Genomic DNA, 18861 nt, shown 5'->3' on the forward strand with positions numbered 1-18861 from the left:
GAGCTCCTTTAACCTTTCTGTGCCTTAATTTACCCCTCAGTAAATTGCAGCTATTACTGCCTGTCTCTTAAGATAATTGTGAGGATTAAAGGCACTCAGCTCAGTGCCTGGTCGGTGATGAGCATTCAGGAAATAAAATTATTTGGTGCTCACTGAATTTTCACTGGAACTCTGAGATATAACTTAGCTGAAAGGCGTTGTAAAATTATTTTATACTCTAAACACGAATTCCCTCTGGGGCAGGAAACCAGGAGGCTAGGGGGATAGGGGTGAGAGGGAGACTTTTCCCAGAATACTTTTTTGTACCTTTGGATTTGGAAACACACGAGTGTATTAAGTGTTCAAAAGTGAAATGAAATCTGAATAATAAAAATACATTCTACTTAGGTTCACTGTTCCCCAAAACTAAGCTTGCCTTTGTGTCTTGTGCCCCCGTTTCCTCCCCTGCTTCGTTCCTCAGAGCCGACGACCGTGGAACTCCATGTGGATGGAGTCAGTGACATCTGCACAAAGGGCGGAGACATCAACTTTGTCTTCACTGGGTTCTCTGTGAATGGCAAGGTTTGTCTTTGGAACTTGATTATTTTTCCTGTTCACTCTATAATGTATACTAAATCCTTTTTTAAAAAAATGCAGGATACTTTAACCTGGGGACTTTGATCCCACAGGGGACCCATGGATAAGTGGCAAGGGAGCCTGTGAACTCTGTACTTCATCCTGTGTAGAACGCAGCAGGTGTATTTAGGAGTGAGATTGAGGTTGCTGGTCATCCCCTCTGCTCCCAGAGCATAGGCTGTTGGTGTTTTTATTTTTTTATTTTTTATTTTGAGACAGGGTCTTGCTCTATTGCCCAGGCTGGAGTGCAGTGGTGCAATCTTGACTCACTGCAGCCTCCACCTCCCAGGTTCAAGTGATTCTCCTGCCTCACCCTCCCGCTCCTTCACCCTCCCGAGTAGCTAGGATTACAAGTGTGTGCCACCATGCCTGGCTAATTTTTGTATTTTCAGTAGAGATGAGCTTTTGCTGTGTTGGCCAGGCTGGTCTCAAACTCCTGACCTCAGGTGATCTGCCTGCCTCCACCTCCCATAGTGCTGGGATTACAGGTGTACGCTGTGCACCCAGCCGCTGTTAGTGTTTATGTCAGGGATGGCCTTTTACAGGGATGCCGAATTGGAAGGACGCACTCTCTAAGCCTTGTGGCATCTTGCTGTCCCTGTGGGTGAATTGAAGTCAGCTTCTCCCAGAGAGAGCATGCATCTGCTTCTGACACTTACCTAGGAGGATTCCCATCATTTAAGTTCTGAGATTTTTTTGGACCGCCACGGTGGTGTGAATTTAGAGTCCTAACGGGTGTGTGCCCCAGCTCCCGCGATTCAGATTCTCAGGGGAGAGTCGTTTTTCCTCCACCCGCCCTGTGCCTGAGGTTGAGATGTGCTTCCTTCCTTCCTGTCCTTCCTTCCTTCCTGTCCTTCTCTTCATGATGGGCTTCTTTCTCCTCTACCTTTGCGGTGAGGGGGAGGCCCTGCCATCCCAGCTGTATGTGTGGGCTTCTTGTTAGAGATGGGGATCTTGGGTAGTTTTTTCTTTATCGATGGTTTGCAAAATAATGGTGAATCTTTTTTTATTTTTATTTTTATTTATTTATTTTTTTGAGACAGAGTCTCGCTCTGTGGCCTAAGGTGGAGTGCAGTAGCGCAGTCTCTCTCACCACAACCTCCACCTCCTGGGTTTGAGCAATTCTCCTGCCTCAGCCTCCCCAGTAGCTGGGATTACAGGTGTGTGCCACCTGACCCAGCTAATTTTTATATTTTTATTTTTATGTATATTTACTTTTTTTTTTTTTTTTTTTTGAGATGGAGTCTCCCTCTGTCACCCAGGCTGGAGTGCAGTGGCACGATTGCAGCTTACTGCAACCTCCGCCTCCTGGGTTCAAGTGATTCTCCTGCCTCAGCCTCAGGAGTAGCTGGGATTACAAGCATGTGCCGTGACGTTCAGCTAATTTTTGTATTTTTAGTAGAGACAGGGTTTCACCATGTTGGCCAGGCTGGTCTCAAACTCCTGGCCTCAAGTGGTCTGCCTGCCTCAGCCTCCCAAAGTGCTGGGATTACAGGCGTGAGCCACCACACCCACCCAGACCAATAATGGTGAATCTATAACTGATGATGTCTTAGATTCATTGAAATAGAGTCTTATTTTACTGTTACTGTTCCCTCTCCTACCTCATCCCCAGGAAACATATCCATGATTTATATCATCTTTTCAATGGGATTCTTGACCCAAAGAGGGTTCCTGGCTCCACCTGGGAGTTGTAAGCAGGGCTGCCAGTGCTTTGAGAGGAGGGTGCTTTGCTGGGTGGGCCCTAACTTTCTTCTCCATGGCAGGTCCTCAGCAAAGGGCAGCCCCTGGGTCCTGCGGGAGTTCAGGTGTCTCTGAGAAACACTGGGACCGAAGCAAAGATCCAGTCCACAGTTACACAGCCTGGCGGAAAGTGAGTAGCGTCCTGTCTCTTAGTGTTGCCTTAGAGCCGGGCTCTGACAGGGGTCATGGAGCTGGGTTTGGGAGTTTGGATTCAGGGAGTTCTGGGTTCAGATCCTGATTCAGCCTCTTAACTTTGGGTGAGTTCATGCCCCTCAGAGTGCTGAGTTCCCCACATGTGAAATGGAATCCATTTGACCCATCTTGCCTAGCACTGATGGGATGATTAAATATGAGTTCATACTGGCCAGGCATATTGGCTTGCGCCTATAATGCCAGCACTTCGGGAGGCCAGGATGGGAGGATCACTTGAGTTCAGGAGTTCGAGACCAGCCTGGACAACATAGGGAGACTCAATCTCCACAAATAATTTTAAAAATTATATCAAGTAGAGTCCCACGGGGGAAAACAATTAGCTGGGTGTGGTGGCATGCTCCTGTGGTCGCAGCTACTCGGGAGGCTGAGGTGGGAGGATTGCTTGAGCCTGGAAGGTTGAGGCTGCAGTGAGCCGTGATCATGTGCCACTGTGCTCCAGCCTCGGCAGCAGAGCAAGACCCTGTCTGAAACAAACAAAAAAAGAGTTAATACCCATAAAGCACCTGCTTCAAGGCCTGGGGCTTAGTGGGTCTTCATTTAGCAGCTCAGCCTGGCTCTGGAGCCTGCCAGCCTGGGCTTGAATCCCAGCTCCCCCATTTGCTGGCTGGTTGACCTAGGGCAAGTTCCTTAACCCCTCTGTGCCTCAGTTTCCTCTTTCGTAAATGAAGATAATTGTGGAACCTATCTCCTAAGGTACTGGAAAGATGAAATTAATATTATTACTTCAAGCTGCCTGGCATATTAGCTCAAATAGGTTAGCTCAGTTATGATTAGAAAAAATCATTATCATTATTATAGCAAAACTGCTTTGTAGTTGGAACAGATGCCTAGCTGACCTTGCTGAGTCAGATTTAAAGCATTTATTTAATGGATGTATATAGTTGAGTTGTAAATGTTAACAGATATGCCAAGATTAATACCAGAATAGTTCAAACTGATAATTCCGAAAGCGTTCAAATCATTACTAACTCCGTTAATATACAAACTGAGTAAATTGCAAAATAGAAGTTTATAATGAGTCTGTCAGTAAGTTATTCAATTTTAAAGTTATTATTGTTGAAACTAGTTTTCATTTTTGAAATAACATTTACTTCTGCTTGACTGGTGCCTCTCCAGCCCTGGTGTGTAGCAGGAATATGGAGCTGTCATTTTTTTTCTGGGCTAGTAATTTGATGTTGACCTTACTAGAAAAAAATAGTGTCTTGAGCCTTCTAAATACCTTTCATCTGCACTAACTGAAACAATGAAACATGTAGCACTGGGCTATTATGAAAATGAAATAGAAGCTCAATCTTACCAATACTTGTAGTAATGTGATTTCCAAGCCCTATCCAGTTATTGCAGGCAAGATTTGATACAATAAAATACCACAGAAGAAGAAATCAAATGCATTTTCTAGTTCATTTCACTGGACTTAGCCTCCTCATTTGTCAGTTGCCTTACAAATTTGAAGGGATAAACATGTTAGTATACTGGCAGCAGCATTTCCAGCTTTAGCTCGGCTCACTCTGGTGTTAGTCTGTCTATGGCTAGTAGAGTAATTTTCATCAGCTGCTGGTTTCTTATCTCAGTTGCTTTGTGCAAAAACCCAGAATGACTTATCTGTGTTTCTCTAAAGCCTTTTTTCTGGGATTCAAAGCTTGTGATAGTTTACCCTGCCCTGTGTCATTTGCATCATCTTGGGTCAGCGTCCCCCTCAGCCTGTGCATCTGTTCTGTTCTTTTTCACCCCACTTCTCCCTTCCCATGTGTTTCCTTGGACACTTCTGTCCCCTTCTCCTTGTCAGTTCATGCCTGTCACCTCTGTCAAACCCAGTCGAATGTTCTGTGACTGGTCCCTGCTGTGCTACAAGGATTGGTTTTATGCCAGAAATCCTTGAGATTAAGGGAGACGTAAGCACTCCTCTTTCCGATCAGCACATGGAGCACCCCTCTTGGCACACAGTAAGTGCTCAATAAGCGCTCTTTTATGCAGATTTGTACAGTGAAGGATTGAATTTCATTCATGCTCATTTAACAAGCTAATGGAAGTTTGCGATAATTCCAACATTGTTTTCTTGTGCTGCCAACATTAGTCATAGAATTAGAAATACTTGGGTTGTTTGGAGAAAGTTAAATGGTTATTTTTTATGTCTTAGGTTTGCATTTTTTAAAGTTCTGCCTGGAGATTATGAAATCCTCGCAACTCATCCAACCTGGGCGTTGAAAGAGGTGAGTGTGACAGCTACGTCTATAGCCATGCCAATAATATGCTGGTCTTGGGACAGATGTAGGGCTTTTCAATTTAGGATATGAAAAGAATTTATGGTTTCTCCAGGACCAGATGAAGAACCAATGGTGCTGTTGTTTAGTTTGGTAGTTATTTATAAGGTGTAACTCCTCACTGTAGCAGATGTTGCTTGTGTTAGTTTCAGTTTTAGGTGACAGTGTTGTCTTCCTGCTGTGAAATAGATCTGTTTTATTAACTATAGCTATTTTAAACTAAATCAACAACAGAAGGCCCTGACGAGATTTATTTGTTGTTCTTTTTTCAGCCTGAAACAGAAATCTGTAAATATACTAAACATTCTAGAAACTGTGGTACGCGTGACCAAGGAGAATGTATGAGAATGTTTATTGCAGCTTTGTTTGTAATAGCAAAATATTGTAAACAACCTAAATGCCTTTTAAGAGAAGAATGGATTGGGGTTCCATCATACAATAGGCTGCTATATGTCAGCAGTAATGAATGAACCAGAGCTACATATATCAATGTAACTACATTTAAAAACAGAGTTGAAGGAAATATGATTTTAAATACTTGTGATAATCATTTATGGATACAGTCTTTTTTTTTTTTTAAAGACGGAGTCTCACTCTGTTGTCAAGACTGGAGTGCAGTGGCGTGATCTTGGCTTATTGCAACCTCGGTCTTCTGTGTCCAAGCGAGTCTCCGGCTTCAGTCTCCTGAGCAGCTGAATTACAGGGATGTGCCACCACGCCCAGCTAATTTTTGTATTTTTAGTATATATGGGATTTTGCCATGTTGGCCAGGCTGGTCTCGAACTCCTAGCCTCAAATGATCCACCAGCCTCGGGCTCTCAAAGTGGTGGGATTACAGGTATAAACCAGTGCACTCGGCCAGATACAGTCTTTTTTTTTTTTTTTTTGCAACAGGGTCTTGCTCTGTTGCCCAGGCTAGAGTACAGTGACATATTCATGGCTCATTGCAGCCTCTGGTTCCTGGCCTTAGGTGATCCTTCCACCTTGGCCTCCCAAGGATCTGGAACTGCAGGCGTGTGCCACTGCCCCTAGCTAAGGATACAGTCTCTTTTTTTTGAGATGAAGTCTTGCTCTTGTTGCCCAGGCTGGAGTGCAGTGGGGCGCTCTCGGCTCATTGCAACCTCCGCCTCTTGGGTTCAAGCGATTCTCCTGCCTCAGCCTCCTGAGTAGCTGGGGTTACAGGCGCCTGCCACCATGCCCAGTTAATTTTTGTATTTTTAGTAGGGACAGGGAGGATACGGTCTTATGTAGAAAAATTATGAAGACACGTATGGGAATAGCAGACGCTGTTCAAAATGATACTGACTTCTAGAGAAAGAGGGAGGAGGGGGACTTCGGGGTACGCCAGCATCTTGAATTGTATTTTTTTAAATTTCTTTAGCTGGTTAGAAGGTATGTAAGTGTTTTTTAGCATATCTTTTTTTGTTTGACTGAAATAGTTTATAGTCAAAGATCAAAAAAGGAACTCCACCTAGTAGGTGAGGTTCTGTAATAGTCGTGAAAGACCAAATTGAAATAAGACTTAAGGGACATCTTGACATGTTAGCTTCTGTGTTAGTATTGAAGCTGTATCTCATTTTTGCTAAAGAAGCATTGGAATCAGTATTTCAGCTTCTACTCTATAAGTTTTATTATTATTTTTACTCTGTAGGTTTTACGCACTTACAATTGATGATAGTTTCACACCTAGATGTCTCTTCTTACTGTTTATGACTTTTGGTTTTGGGGGTTTTTCTCTTCTGCAGCAACATTTAAAAATATTTTATTCGAGGCTGGGCGCAGTTGCTCATGCTGTAATTCCAGCATTTTGGGAGGCTGAGGTGGGTGGATCACTTGAGGTCAGGAGTTCGAGACCAACCTGGCCAACATGGTGAAACCGCATCTCTACTAAAAATAGAAAAAAATTAGCCAGGAATGGTGGCATACACCTGTAATCCCAGCTACTCGGGAGGCTGAGGCAGGAGAATCGCTTGAACCTGGGAGGTGGAGGTAGCAGTGAGCCAAGATTGCACCACTGCACTTCAGCTTGGGTGACAGAGTGAGACTCCATCTCAAAAAAAAAAAAAAAATTTTATTCGAAATGAAAGAGCTTACACATTTATAAATAGAAGAGATTTTAAGGTTTACATTGTATGTTAATTGTCTGCATAGAAGAATCTGAGTTTATTAATATGAGATTGGGATTTTCAAGTAAAGCATGTTGTTAGAAGTCAGGATAATATTTATCCTCCTGGGGTGTTAGTGACTGGAAGCAAGTGTGAGGGCACTTCTGGCTTGCTGGTGCTATTCTGTTGGGTAACCAGTGCCCAATTTGTGACAAGCCCTGTGCTGTGTGCTTAGAATCTGTACACTTTTCTCTGTGTTTATTGTACCTTAACAAAAATGTTTAAAAATATACACATATTGTGAAAAGAACAACTTAAGGCAAATTAAACAGAGTTTAATTGAGCATAGAACAATTTGTCAGTTGGGCAGCCCCCTGAGCCAGAATAGGTTTACAGCGACTGTGGCACTGTTGCGTGATTGGAAAGGGCTTATGGACAGAAAAAGAAAGTGACGGACAGAAAGTGGAAGTGAGGTACAGAAACAGTTGGATTGGTTACAGCTGGACGTTTGTCTTATTTGCACATGGTTTGAACAGTTGGCTGCCTGTGAGTAGTTGAAGGGTGGCTGCTTGAATTGGCTGAGACTTGGCAACACGTACAGAGAAACCTTTAGGCCAAACTTAAAATATGTAAGGAGGCAGCTTTAGGCTAATCTTCAGTTAACACTATATATCATTAAAAATAGAAAAAAAGGCAAAATATGCTCATTAAAAAAATTGGAACATATAGAGGAATATAAAGCAGTGGAAACAAATTTTGGAAGCTGGAAAAGTATACAAGTAAAATAGCACCATATAGACAAAATCATTATTATTTACATTTTGCCTCATTTCCTTTCACTTCATTTTGGGCATTAAAAAATAATGATAAGCCAGGCATGGTGGCTCACACCTGTAATCCCAGCACTTTGGGAGGCTGAGGCGGGCGGATCACCTGAGGTCAGGAGTTCGAGACCAGCCTGGCGAACATGGTGAAACCCTGTCTCTACTAAAAACACAAAAATTAGCCGGGCGTGGTGGCGAGCGCTTGTAATCCCTGCTACTTGGGAGGCTGAGGCAGGAGAATCTCTTGAACCCAGGAGGCAGAGGTTGCAGTGAGCCGAGGTTGCGCCATTGCACTCAAGCCTGTGCGACATACTGAGACTCCGTCTCAAAAAAAGAAGTGATCATACTGAATAAGCAATTTTATAGATTACGTTTCCCAGTTAATATTTTAGCTTCAGCGTGTCCTCATGTTGTTAGGCACTTTGCAAGTGTTAATTTTTTTACAGGTTAAAATCTTTTTCTGTTACAGGCAAGCACCACAGTGCGTGTAACCAACTCCAATGCCAATGCGGCCAGTCCCCTCATAGTTGCTGGCTACAATGTGTCTGGCTCTGTCCGAAGTGATGGGGAGCCCATGAAAGGGGTGAAGTTTCTTCTCTTTTCTTCTTTAGTAACTAAAGAGGTAAGCAAAGAAAAGAACAAAAGAGATGGTGTGAGGGGTAGGAGGGTGGGGGAGTATAGCCCAGAACGTACTGTTGTAAGAAATGCAGGTCTGAGTTGATTTATCATTTTAACACTTAAGAATATCGTCTGTCTCAGGCCGGGTGTGGTAGCTCATGCCTGCAATCCCAGCACTTTGGGAGGCCAAGGTGGGTGGATCACTTGAGCTCAGGAGTTTTAGACCAGCCTGGCCAACATTATGAAACCCCGTCTCTACTAAAAATACAAAAACATTAGCCGGGCATGTTGGCACGTGCCTGTAGTCCCGGCTGCGTGGGAGGCTGAGGCAGTAGAATCGCCTGAACCCAGGAGGTGGAGGTTGCAGTGAGCCGAGATCACGCCACTGCACTCCAGCCTGGGTGACAGAGTGAGACTGTCTCAAAAAAAGAAAAAAATTCAAGAATATCATGTGTCTCTGTTGACTCACAAGACATTGCACATCTACACTGGGAGGCAGTGGTATGTGATGGAAAGTACACAGGCTTTGAAATCAGACCTGGGTTTAAACAAATCTCAGGTTTAAACAAATTCCTCTTCCTAGCTGTGCGACCCTGGGCCAGTCACATTACCTTCCTGAGCCTCCGTTTCCTTATTTGGAGAATGGTGACCCATCATAAGGAAGGACAGTCATGTCATCTTTCCCGGGAAGACTGTGCCAGTTTTTAACTTTGCAACTTGAATGTCAAGATTTTTGTTCCTTTTATCTGTATTAATGTGTCTTAGATTTCAGAAATACATATATTGACGTGAAACTTAAAAATATTTTCCTATAATGTGGCTAATTGATGGTATTCAGAACATGTAAATGGAAAAGGAAGTCTTGTCTTTTTTACCCCCTGGCATAGGATGTCCTGGGCTGCAATGTCTCACCAGTGCCTGGGTTCCAGCCCCAAGACGAGAGTCTGGTGTATTTGTGCTACACGGTCTCCAGAGAAGATGGCTCGTTCTCTTTCTATTCCTTGCCAAGTGGGGGCTACACTGTGGTGAGTGAAGCAGATTTCCGTTCTGTTTATGTCTGGGACTCTCATGACACAGTAAAAGCCAATGCTGTTTGGGTGTTAAAGGAAAAGATGGTTGGCCTGCAGTTCTCTGAACACGCTGTTAAGCAGTAACTTACTTAAGATGAGACACTCACCCCTTCGTAATAGCTACAAAAAGGGCAAGGCTTCCTCTTTTTGAATCTGCAACAGTTATGATGAATGTTTCTCTTGGTCTGTCTGAACCCCTTGTCATTTGTGGGCTGCTAGATCGATTATTAATATTGCTGATTGATCATGTTAGTGGTTCTTAGTGATTAAGAGACTCTTCCTTCCAGATTCCGTTCTATCGAGGGGAGAGGATTACCTTTGATGTGGCGCCTTCCAGACTTGACTTCACAGTGGAGCATGACAGCCTGAAAATCGAGGTAAGGCTTTTCTGTCTTCTGGAGGGACAGGTGTTTGAGTTCCCATCCCTAGGCACAGGTATTGCAAACGTGTTTTTAAAAAAAATCAATTATTTTATCTGGAAGGGCTGTTGGAAAAAATGCCATCTGGTATTATATTCTTACACATGGTGTCCTTATCGTAGAGAGCTGGATTCCTAGTTAAATCTACTCATTCAGTGAAATATATTTATTGATTGCCAGTGACATACGTTTCAGGCACCATCCAGGACTGGGGATACAGCAGTGACCAAAAGAGGCAAAAATGCTTGTCCCTGTGGACCTCATTTTTTTTTTTTTTTTTTTTTTTTTAAGATAGGGTCTCACTGTGTGGCTCAAGCTGGAGTGCAGTGGTACGATCTCATCTCACTGCAGCCATTGCCTCCAGGGCTCAAGTGATCCTCCCACCTCAGCCTGTTGAGTAGCTGGGACCACAGGCGCGTGCCACCATGCCCAGCTAATTTTTGTATTTTTGTTAGTGATGGGGTCTCACCATGTTGCCCAGGCTGTTCTCTAACTCCTGGGTTCAAGTGATCTGCCTGCCTCGGCTTCCCAAAGTGTTGGGATTACAGGTGTGAGCCATCGCACCTGGCTAGACCTCATGTTCTAATGACAGGAAGGGTCAATACATGTATAGATGTATAAGTTAGAAAGTACAGTAGAAGGTGATAAGTGTTCTCTAGAAAAATAAAGGAAGAAAGGAGGTCGTACAGTATCAGGGTGGAGACAGGGGTTGCAGTTGTACATAGGGTGTTTTTGGGAAGTCCTCCCTGTGAAGGTGACATTTGAGCAACAACCTGAAGGGAAAGAACAAGAGAACCATACTTCACTCCTGCAGGAAGAGTGTGTAAGACTGAGGGAATGGCACGTGCAAAGGTCCTGAGGCAGGAGTGTGCTGAAGGGTTTGGGGCACCCCAAGGCGGCCAGGGTGGCTGGAGTGGAGGGAATGAGCAAGGAAGGAGGAGGCGGAAAGAGGGTCAGGGAGGTGACAGGGCAGATTGTGCAGGGCGTGGTGGGCCACTTTCCCTATAACTCTGGGTGAGAATTGGTGCCACTGGAAGGTTCCTAGCAGAGGAGTGGCGTGATCCTTCTGGCAGCTGCATTGAGGAGAGTTTGCAGGGTGTCAGGGTGGAAGTGGGAGACCAGTTGGGATGCCATGGCCGTAAACCAGGTGAGAACTGGCAGAGCTTGGACCGTGATGGTAGGAATGGGCAGTGTGATACATGGCTTGATAAACTGCCTAGACCCTCACATAAATGGTAAATGTATTTTTCATCTCACTTACGTCTCCTTTAATTACAGAAGTAGAAAATGGTTACTGTAGAAAATTGGCTAGCTAGAACAAATCCCAAAAGAAAATAACAGCCTCTCCTAAGTGGACTACCCAATGTTAGAGTTATCAAAGCAATTATATTTTAATCATTTTCTCTTAATATTACATTTGAAAGTACTGTGTTAAAATCGCTTAAACTGGCAGAAGCGGGCTTTTAGGTCATATGCACAGTGGGGTGCAGACTCTGCATTTTAAGATTCAGTGGAGTGTTTGACCGTTCTGCTGTACACTGGAGGGGAAAGAGAAGGGTAAGAAGATGAAGCCTTTACTTTGCTTCTCGTAGCTTGCAGAGAAGGATGGGGGCAGGTGAGCAGAGACAGCTATTCCCAGATTACAGCCAAATACATATTTTGAAAATGATGAATGGAATTTCAGGGAATGGGGCCCTGTAAGTTCCCTGAGGTCAGGTACCGTGTCTTATTCTTTACTGTTTTCCTAACATGTGATTTAGTGCCTGGCACATAGTAGGTGCCCAGCAAAAATATTTGTTGAATACATATGTGAATTAATAAGTAGGTAATGCATGGAATGAAACATGTCTTTTTGGAAAGATCAAGAAGGACTACCTGTCATGTGAGACCATCACTAAGAAACCATTTGCTGAAAAAAAAATAAAAAAATAAAAAAGAAGGGCTACCTGCATAAAAAGGAAGTCATTTAATTATTTAAAGCTTCATCTCAAATGCTGTTGCACACGTGCGTGCACACATTCATTCATTCAGTAGTCAGTTATTGAGTGCCTGCTGTGTACCAGGTGACTAAGACAGAAAAAGTCCCTGTCTCCATGAGGTAACATGCTAGTGGGAGGGAGACAACTAAGAAATCGAACGAGGACATTTCAGATACTGGTAAGTTTGATGAAGATACTAAAATAGGTTAGCAGTGGTGACCTTGGGGATACACAGATCAGGGCTGGAACTCAGTAACTGCAGAGAAAGCACAGGTGTGCTGCTCACAGGCGAGTGGGGCACAGACACAGACACAGACACATGGAGCATGGGACCACGTGTGAGCCAGTGATGGTGGTGGAGGAGGGTGGTCTAGGTGGATTTCTTCTTTTTTTTTTTTTTCTTTTTTTTTCTTTGAGACAGAGTCTTGCTGCTTCACACAGGCTGGCACTATCTTGGCTCACTGCAACCTCCGCATCCCGAGTTGAAGCGATTCTCCTGCCTCAGCCTCCCGAGTAGCTGGGATTACAGGCGCCTGCCACCACATCTGGCTAATTTTTGTATTTTTAGTGGAGACAGGGCTTCACCATGTTGGCCAGGCTGGTCTTGGACTCCTGACCTCAATTGATCTGCCTGCCTCGGCCTCCCAAAGTGCTGGGATTACAGGCGTGAACCACTGCGCCTGGCCTAGGTGGATTTCATAAGGACCTGTGTTCAGGTCGTGGTGGAAAGACAGGAGGGGGCACGTGAGACCTTGCAGAGGTGGAATCCACAGGACTGATCGATGCTGGAGGAGCGGGGCGGGGCATCCGAAGTGATGCCGGGGTGTGCATGGGAGACTGGAGGAAGACGTGGGTCACCAAAATGGGGGCATCTGGAGGGGAGGAGATGGCACAGGGGTAAGGGTGGGGGGCTTCTAGAAGCTTGAGTCAGTGACCTTTTAACGAGGGAAGTAAGTCTCTAGACTTTTCTGTTGTTTGACGCTCAGCAGTGTGTTGGGAACACAACAGAGAAGACAGATGTGGGTAAAGTGAGAGGGAGCCCGGCTGGCACACAGGACCGGGGCACTGAGTGTTGGGAGGTGGGCGGCAGGAGCAGACATGGTAGGTGGTGGCCGGCACAGCAGAAGGAGGCTTTGTGGCTCTGGCACAGGAGCACCTTCGAGCACCTTCTTCTTCTTCTTTGTTTTCTAGCCCGTGTTCCACGTCATGGGATTCTCCGTCACCGGGAGGGTCTTGAACGGACCCGAAGGAGATGGTGTTCCAGAAGCAGTAGTCACCCTGAATAACCAAATCAAAGGTGGGCTGACACAGCAGCCCCAGGCTGATGGCCAGCGCTGTTTTTGGATCACAGAGAGAAATGGAGAGGAACTGATGACTATATGAGAACATGGCAGCTTTTGGTCTCAAGTATTCTGGTGTACATGTAAGGATACACTGTTGTTTTTGGCTTATCTTCTGTTTGTGTGTTTTTGTTTTACAGTTAAAAGCTGATGGCTCATTCCGCCTTGAGAACATAACCACAGGGACATACACCATCCATGCTCAGAAAGAGCACCTCTACTTTGAAACGGTCACCATCAAAATTGCACCGAACACACCTCAGCTGGCTGACATTATTGCAACAGGGTAAGCTTATCGTGTGGATTTGGAAGCGCCAGTAAATATGCTGGCAGCCAGTGTAGAACAAAATGACCTGTGATCTGTGTGTCTTTGCCGAGCTTAAGAACTTAAGAAACATTAGTACTTTTTTTTTTTTTTTTTTTTTTGAGAGTCAGAGTCTTGCCCTGTTGCCCAGGCTGTAGTGCAGTGGTGCCATCTCGACTCACTGCAACCTCTGCCTCCCAGGTTCAAGTGATTCTCCTGCCTCAGCTTCCCAAGTAGCTGGGACTACAGGTGTGCCCCACCACACCCAGCTAATTTTTGTATTTTTTAGTAGAGACAGGGTTTCACTCTATGTTGGCCAGGCTGGTCTCAAAACTCCTAACCTCAGGCTGTCTGCCTGCTTTGGCCTCCCAAAGTGCTGGGATTATAGGTGTGAGACACTGCACCCGGCCAAGAAAGATTAGTTCTAAATCTTACAAACTGAAGGTACTGACATGTCGGATGCTTAATGAAAAGTCCCTTGCTTCAAATTAAAATGGGCTTGTGAAATTAAAAAATCTTTCATGTCTGACTTTCACGATCTTTCACAGGACCCCTCTTTGCTTAATCTTTGAGGATTTTTGGAAGATGGTATTGTTGGTTGAGAAAGCTTATTGGAAGATGCTTCAGGTCATTGGTGTAGTTCTTCCTGCTTGTAGTTACTCATTATACTATAAGTACAGGCAGGGACATCTTGTGGTTGAATTCATGTGGTTTTACCATCATCTGAAGCAAGATTGTGTAGTGCCAAGAACTTGGGCTTTGGAGTCAGATCCCAGATCCACCTGCATGTAACCTGCAGAACAGCTTTAGACATAACAGGTGCTCACAAAACAGTAGCTTAGAAGGAGAGTGCAGGGTCTGCTTGGGAGAAGCGCGGCATGAGCAAAGTCAGGCAGTCTCACAGCAGCATGAGGTGGCTGCGGGTGTAAAGCTGGGTGCTACTGGAGCAGAATATACTGGCAGGTGAAGGTGATGATGAGGCCAACCCCATAGCACCTCCTCACACCCCACCGGGGCGTAGGGGCTTTCTCCCACTGGGGCCAACGGGCCGTGAGTGGTTTTGAGCATTAATTTAACAAGCTTTGATCATTGTTTTCAATAGGGCATTCTGAAAACAATGGCATGGAGTAGAGTGGCTTTGAAGGGGACAGGACTTGGGCACAGGAGGTCTGAAAGCAGAGACGACAAGGGCTTGCCTCGTAGGGAAGTCAGGGACAGACTGGTGAGATATTTAGGGTGCCCAGCTTGAGAGGTGTGATGGCTGGGGACAGAAAGAGAAGCCAGTTAGGTGATGAGGGTTCAGATTTGGCCACATTGGTCTGTAGGACCACTAGGTGGAGCTCTTCAATAGGCGCTTGGATGGATGGTCAATCCTGAAGATTCGGCTGCAGGTGGCAGCCAGGACCTCAAATATGTATGTGCAGGTAGAATTAGAAGAACAGTAGGCCAAAAACAGAGTGCCAGGTGGCCCAGGGGGGACCTAGGGAGCATGAGGTCATAGGAGCTAAGAAAGTAAGTTTGGGGTAGGAGGTAGTGCCCAACAGGGAGGTGCAGGGAGCTGAGCCCTGGTGAACACAGTCCCCTGGCTTGATCACTGAGGAGGCCACAGTGACTCTTTTCTGTAGACAGATGGAGGTCGAGGTCAAGGAGTCCAGTGGTGAATGGAAGACAGGGAAGCAAATTACCCTCAGAAAGTAATTCTTGGATTGAAGTCTTTCCCACCTTCCATAAACACTTTGTGCAATTACTCTAGCTGAGGCACTGAAAAATGCTTCGTACCTAATAATTAATCAAACTAGTGTTCCAGAGATGGGGCTTTCACCCTACCAGGGAGACAGACTGAAGACAAATACATCTGTGGCCAGGCTTAATGCCTCACACCTGTAATCCATCCCAGCACCTTGGGAGGCGGAGGTGGGCGGATCGCTTGAGCCCAGGAGTTTGAGACCAGCCTGGGCAACTTGGCAAAACACCATCTCTACCAAAAATGCAAAAAGTAGCTAGTTTCATAACCTGGTCTAAAAATAAATAAATAAAGAGATAAAAATTAAAAGATAACAAGATTTTAAAAAAAGACAAAAAAGACAAATACATTTATGCTGCTAAATTATGGCAAGTGTCGTGCAGGGAAGAGATCAGGGTGCTGCAAGAAGAGCTAATTTAGAGTGGGAGCTCTGCAAGGCTCTCTGGGTTGCAGAGACCTTAGTAGAGACTAAAAGTTAGCTAAAGCAAATCTTCCCTAGTAGAGAAGCAGCATGCTCAGAGGCCTGCATAGGATAGGAAGGACCTGAAAGGCAGTCTGCGCAGCTGGAGGAGGTGGGTGAGGTCAGGGAGCTCTGGGGCCTTGTAGCCTTGCTTTGGGATTGGGCTTTGCTCCCTAATGCAGTGGAAACCCGTTAGGAGTTGTCTGTTGGTTGGCCGGGCACGGTGGCTCACGCCTATGGTCTCAGCACTTTGGGAGGCTGAGGTGGGCGGATCATGAGGTCAGGAGTTCAAGCCCAGCCTGGCCAGCATGGTGAAACCCGGTCTGTACTAAAGATACAAAAGGTTGGTGATGCGCGCCTGTAATCCCAACAACTCAGGAGGCTGAAGCAGGAGAATCGCTTCAACCCGAGAGGCAGGGGTTGCAGTGAGCTGAGATTGCACCATTGCACTCCAGCCTGGCCGACAGGGTGAGATTCCGTCTCAAAAAAAAAAAAGAGTTATCAGTTGGCAAGGGAGCGATAGGGATCATGGTACTTTAAAAAGTTTGTTTTTCTTCCTGGCTGCTGTGTGGAGAATGGATTGGAGGAAAGCCATGGTGTGAATGGAGGGGCCAGATATGAGGCAGTGGTGGTTGTCTGGAGGAGATATGGTAGTGGCCGGGCCCAGGCGGCTGGCAGGCGAGGGAGCGAGGAGTAGATGGATTTGGTAGGTCACATGGAGAACACACCCACAGGCCTGTGCTGTTGAGGTTACAGGTTTCTTATTTGAGCCACTGGGTAGATGGAGGAGGCGCTGTTCACAGAGATGGAGGAAATATATTTATTTTCTCCTTTAAAGTAGAGTATTTGGGTCAAAGAAAGAAAAATAGCATTTGTTGAACATTTTTGGAAAATCTGTTTTTTTTATTGGCCGACGTAGTACATTTGCCTTTTTAGCACACTGATACTTCTTACTATTTCTTTTCCTTTTTATTTTTTTTGAGACAGGGTCTTACTCTGTTGCCCAGGCTGGAGTACAGTGGCGCCATCTCGGCTCACTGCAGCCTCCGCCTCTCGGGTTCAAGTGATTCTCCTGCCCCAGCCTCCTGAGTAGCTGGGATTACAGGCTAATTTTTATATTTTTTAGTAGAGATGTGGTTTTGCCGTGTTGGCTAGGCTGGTCTCGAACTCCTGACCTCAAGTGACCCACCCGCCTCGGCTTCCCAAAGTGCTGGGCTTACAGGCTGAGCCATGGTGCCTAGTCTTCCTTTAAAGTAAAATAAAAAAATTACTCAATTTATTGTAAAAACAAACTCTTTGGCTTCTGTCCAAATGACTGTGAAAATAGATTTCTCTCAATATCCACCAATATTACCTGTTTCTGTCCATATATGTATTTAAACCCTGTTGAAAGAATTTATTGATACAAATCAATTTTTAAGGGCTTCAGTATAACGAAACCTTTTTCTACCACCCTTTTGGTTTATTTTTCCAAACTAAGCCAGTATAGATTTGAGGTTTAGGGAGAATAGGCACTTCTTTTTAATAAGAATATGGGCTAAAACAGATCTTATGGTTCAAATATTTACAACTTAAGGAGGCAAAGAGATTTGATAGGAAATAGACAAGGTGATGTGTCCCCTGACAGGTACACAAATCAAGAGAATATGACAGGTCCTTGGGAATGATTGTGTCAGTGTTCGCTTCCCATCCTTTTATTCTGAAAGTTCACAGTAGGGGAATGTGAGAACCAAAATGCATATGCTAGGTCAGGGATTGGGACACTTTCTCTGTGGAGAGCCAGAGAATAACTATTTTAGGCTGCGTGAGCCATACGGTCTCTAGGACCACAGCTGAGATAGACAATTTGTAAATGAATGGGCAGAGCGCAACACAACTACATTTTTGGACACCACAGTTTGCATTTCATGTAATTTTTACATGTGAAACATTATCTTTCTTTTTTTTTTTTTTTTAACTTTAACCACTTAAGAGTGTACAATTCTTTTTCTCGGCTTGCAGTTCATCACAAACGGGAGGGGGGCCCTGACTTGGTCCTTGGGTGGTAGTTTGCTGACCCATGCTGGAGATAGTGAGCTCATATGGCTGGGCAGTCCCTTCACTCTGAAGAAATGGCTGTGTTTTTCATGATTCCTAGATTTCACATACACAATCTTCCACCATTTCCTTGTGTTTTCCACTGTTTTTTTATTTGAGGCGGAGTGGTGGTTCCAACATTTAATGTACCCCTAATTGTCAGAATCCAACATTCTTGATTATCTTTATGTCAAAAGTGACTAATTTTTATCTAAAATGATTGTTGAAGATTCTTTAAAAGGAACAGTTGAAAAGACAACTGTGACCCCCAGCTGGGATGTACTATTACACTTTAACACACCAGCTGCTTCAGAAATGAAGACCAGCACTGCAAGGATGATGGTCGTTGTAGGGGGGCCTCTCATGTGTTATTCGAGGGATGCCTTGCAACACCTTACTCCTTATTTAGAATCTCAAATCTGAATCATTACCTTAATAGGGCTTTTCAGTTATAAGTTACATTTGTGGCTCCTACCTCCCAAGGAGTTCAATTTTAGCTTTGCATTTTTTAACTTAATTACCTTTTCTGTTCCAATCTCCCAGTTTGCTTTCATCCATGTATTATATATAATCACAAGCAAGGAAGACGTCATTGATAATCCTGACTTATTTGATGGCCTGGTAATGCCACAGTTTCTTAGGCAGCTTAGAGCTCTTGCTTTTAAGGGCTAGCCCACATTCTCAGTCCAAGGCCGCTCTGCTGTCAACGATCCAATTACTGGAAACGTTTTTATTATCTGCAGGTTTTCTTAAAATTGCCTCTGCAGTGGGGGATTGCCAGATGTCACCCGGAACACACAAACAGCCCCACTATGGGCCCCTGTTCTGTAGAAAGATGCCCAGTCTTGCTTCTGAAGGTTGCTTTTTAAAACCAGAATGAAGGTTGCTTTTTAAAACCAGAATCATCTGGACTGCATTCTGTCTCTTCATTAAGATTAGACTATTCTCAGGAACAAGGGCTGGGAGAGGGCAGCATCTTTTTTGGTCGATAAGAGCCTTTCCTGTTATAATTGAGTCCTTGTGCTGGAATGAATGGTCTTCTCTTTGCAGGTTCAGTGTCTGTGGTCAGATATCAATCATTCGCTTCCCC

General features: G+C 44.8%; 1 protein-coding gene across 1 annotated transcript in view; it reads left to right on the forward strand.

The window, feature by feature from the left end:
• Nucleotides 1-18861, forward strand: part of LOC129394132 (BOS complex subunit NOMO3-like) — a 29069-nt gene extending 10208 nt beyond the window's left edge. The window contains exons 4-12 of the mRNA XM_055099383.2: nucleotides 461-561; nucleotides 2382-2488; nucleotides 4709-4781; nucleotides 8231-8383; nucleotides 9267-9404; nucleotides 9737-9826; nucleotides 13039-13144; nucleotides 13328-13473; nucleotides 18822-18861. Coding sequence (XP_054955358.2) covers nucleotides 461-561; nucleotides 2382-2488; nucleotides 4709-4781; nucleotides 8231-8383; nucleotides 9267-9404; nucleotides 9737-9826; nucleotides 13039-13144; nucleotides 13328-13338 — 779 coding nt within the window. The 3' untranslated portion in view covers nucleotides 13339-13473; nucleotides 18822-18861. The remainder of the gene's footprint in view (nucleotides 1-460; nucleotides 562-2381; nucleotides 2489-4708; nucleotides 4782-8230; nucleotides 8384-9266; nucleotides 9405-9736; nucleotides 9827-13038; nucleotides 13145-13327; nucleotides 13474-18821) is intronic.

The sequence above is a fragment of the Pan paniscus genome, chromosome 18 (assembly GCF_029289425.2).
Source record: "Pan paniscus chromosome 18, NHGRI_mPanPan1-v2.0_pri, whole genome shotgun sequence".
Classification (NCBI taxonomy): domain Eukaryota; kingdom Metazoa; phylum Chordata; class Mammalia; order Primates; family Hominidae; genus Pan; species Pan paniscus.